This window comes from Otolemur garnettii, unplaced genomic scaffold, assembly GCF_000181295.1.
Source record: "Otolemur garnettii isolate 467f Iridium unplaced genomic scaffold, OtoGar3 scaffold00324, whole genome shotgun sequence".
NCBI classification, from domain to species: Eukaryota; Metazoa; Chordata; class Mammalia; order Primates; family Galagidae; genus Otolemur; species Otolemur garnettii.
In genome coordinates this window covers 63,227-65,036 of record NW_003852719.1, presented here as the reverse complement: position 1 = coordinate 65,036, position 1,810 = coordinate 63,227, and the positions used below count along the sequence as shown (strand labels likewise).

General features: G+C 41.7%; 1 protein-coding gene across 1 annotated transcript in view; it reads left to right on the top strand.

Annotated features, from left to right (window-relative positions):
- LOC100950505 (E3 ubiquitin-protein ligase SH3RF1) overlaps window positions 1-1,810 on the top strand; it is a 55,211-nt gene that overhangs the window by 21,034 nt on the left and 32,367 nt on the right. Inside the window, exon 4 of the mRNA XM_023509055.1 lies at window positions 1,041-1,319. Within this exon, the coding sequence (XP_023364823.1) occupies window positions 1,041-1,319 (279 nt within the window). The remainder of the gene's footprint in view (window positions 1-1,040; window positions 1,320-1,810) is intronic.

The window sequence follows — 1,810 nt, the reverse complement described above, 5'->3', positions numbered from 1 at the left end:
GTGGCTGGCGCCTTAGCCGGTTGAGCTATAGGCGCCGAGCCTTATTTTTTTCTTAATATTACCTAAATTATCTTTGAAAAGTTTGTTTTTTATCTCTTTTTTTCTATGAGAATGTTAAGCTATGTGCTTAGTGTTTTCCCATTATTGTAGTATCTAGGTAAGTTTCATGAAGCTTATCATTGATGCTTTCTGGATTTTACCTTAGGGAAAACAAAAGGTTTGTGTTCTTTCCAATTTGCTGATATTATCAGCCCAGTGCGCAGATTTTGACCCTTTGTACTCTACAATGGGACTTTTCAAATAAACCGAGTTAGCTTGCCAGCAGGACTTGAATTTCTGATTTCACTGTTAGAATTTAAACTTTAGCACATATGAAGGTAACCGACACAGCAAAATGCATAGAACATGTTAAGAATTTCCATCGACTTTTTTGTGAGGGTCCCCCCAAATGCATAGAGACAGGCAGTTAATTTACGTAGAAGTAGGCACTGAGTTATCCCATTCTTTGTGTTCTTGCTCATTTTTGCCAAAAGCAAAAGTTGTCCCTTCAATGCTCATTTAGACGCTGAGCAAACATCTAGTCAGACAAATATAACCTTTTGATTGTACTACTCTAATTCTCATCAGTGAATTAAAATAAATCTTCATTCATTATTGGAGCCTGCCCTGCTATGCACTTACTCAGATCCCGAGGGGCAAAACTCAGAATTTGTTTTAAAAGTAGACATTCCAGAAATTCATTTAATAATACTTTTTTACCTTTTTAATCTTGAAAATTCTTACAATAATTTTTTTTTTTACCTTTTTAATCCTGCATTGGAAATGTTTATTATTGGTTTAATACTGACCTCTGAGGTAGATACCATGAAATTTCAGTATGGAGAGAAAAGACATCTCATGAGGAACAAACAGGTGTTTGTGTAGGCAAACTTTATAAAGTGGTAATTTTAGATTTGGGATAGAATCATGTTGAAAACAAACCTCAGGGAACCCTTGAGAATTGCCTGACCTTCCTGTTGGTTTGTTGGATGCCTCCGCAGTTTAATTCTGCAGCGAAGCAGCTGATAGACTGGGACAAGCCCCCTGCACTGGGACTTGATGCTGGGGAAGGTGCCGCCCCAAGGCGCCCTGACACCAAGAAGAGTGCCAAGAAGCGGCACTCCTTCACAGCCCTCACCACAGCCACCAAGGCCGCCCAGGCACCCCAGAATCGCCATTCTATGGAAATCAGCCCGCCTGTGCTCATTAGCTCCAGCAACCCCACGGCTGCTGCCCGCATCAGTGAGCTCTCCGGGCTCTCCTGCAGCGCCCCTTCTCAGGTGAGTCCCTAGACAGGTGTGGGAGAGCATGCAAAGCTACTGACAGGCACATTCACTCACTGTCTGAAAACACTGCTGATTTTGAACTTTGGAAGATAGTGACTTTTTGGGAAGCAAAGCGTTCTCTTCACTTTGTGAGTGGAATAGGGAGCAGGGAACCCTCACTCTGTGCATCAGCCTGGAGCTGGCTGATCAGTCATTTTCAAAAATGATCCCAATACAGAGTTGAGTTAAACAATGCTTAGTGGTTTCACCAAGCCATTCGCTTAGTCTTCCAAAACATTCTCACCATGCTGGTTTGGGAGATTATTGACCACGAAACCTTAATTTCCACTTAAACTGAACATGCTGTGACCCAAACTTGTGAGGTTTGCAGGTGCCTCTTGTAACTCTTCTTGGTAATTAGGCTTTCCTGTCAGTCTCAGATAAATGGAAAGACATGTTTAAATTAGAAATTGGCCTTGCGTTTTTTTTTAAGGGGTAGCTTTGCA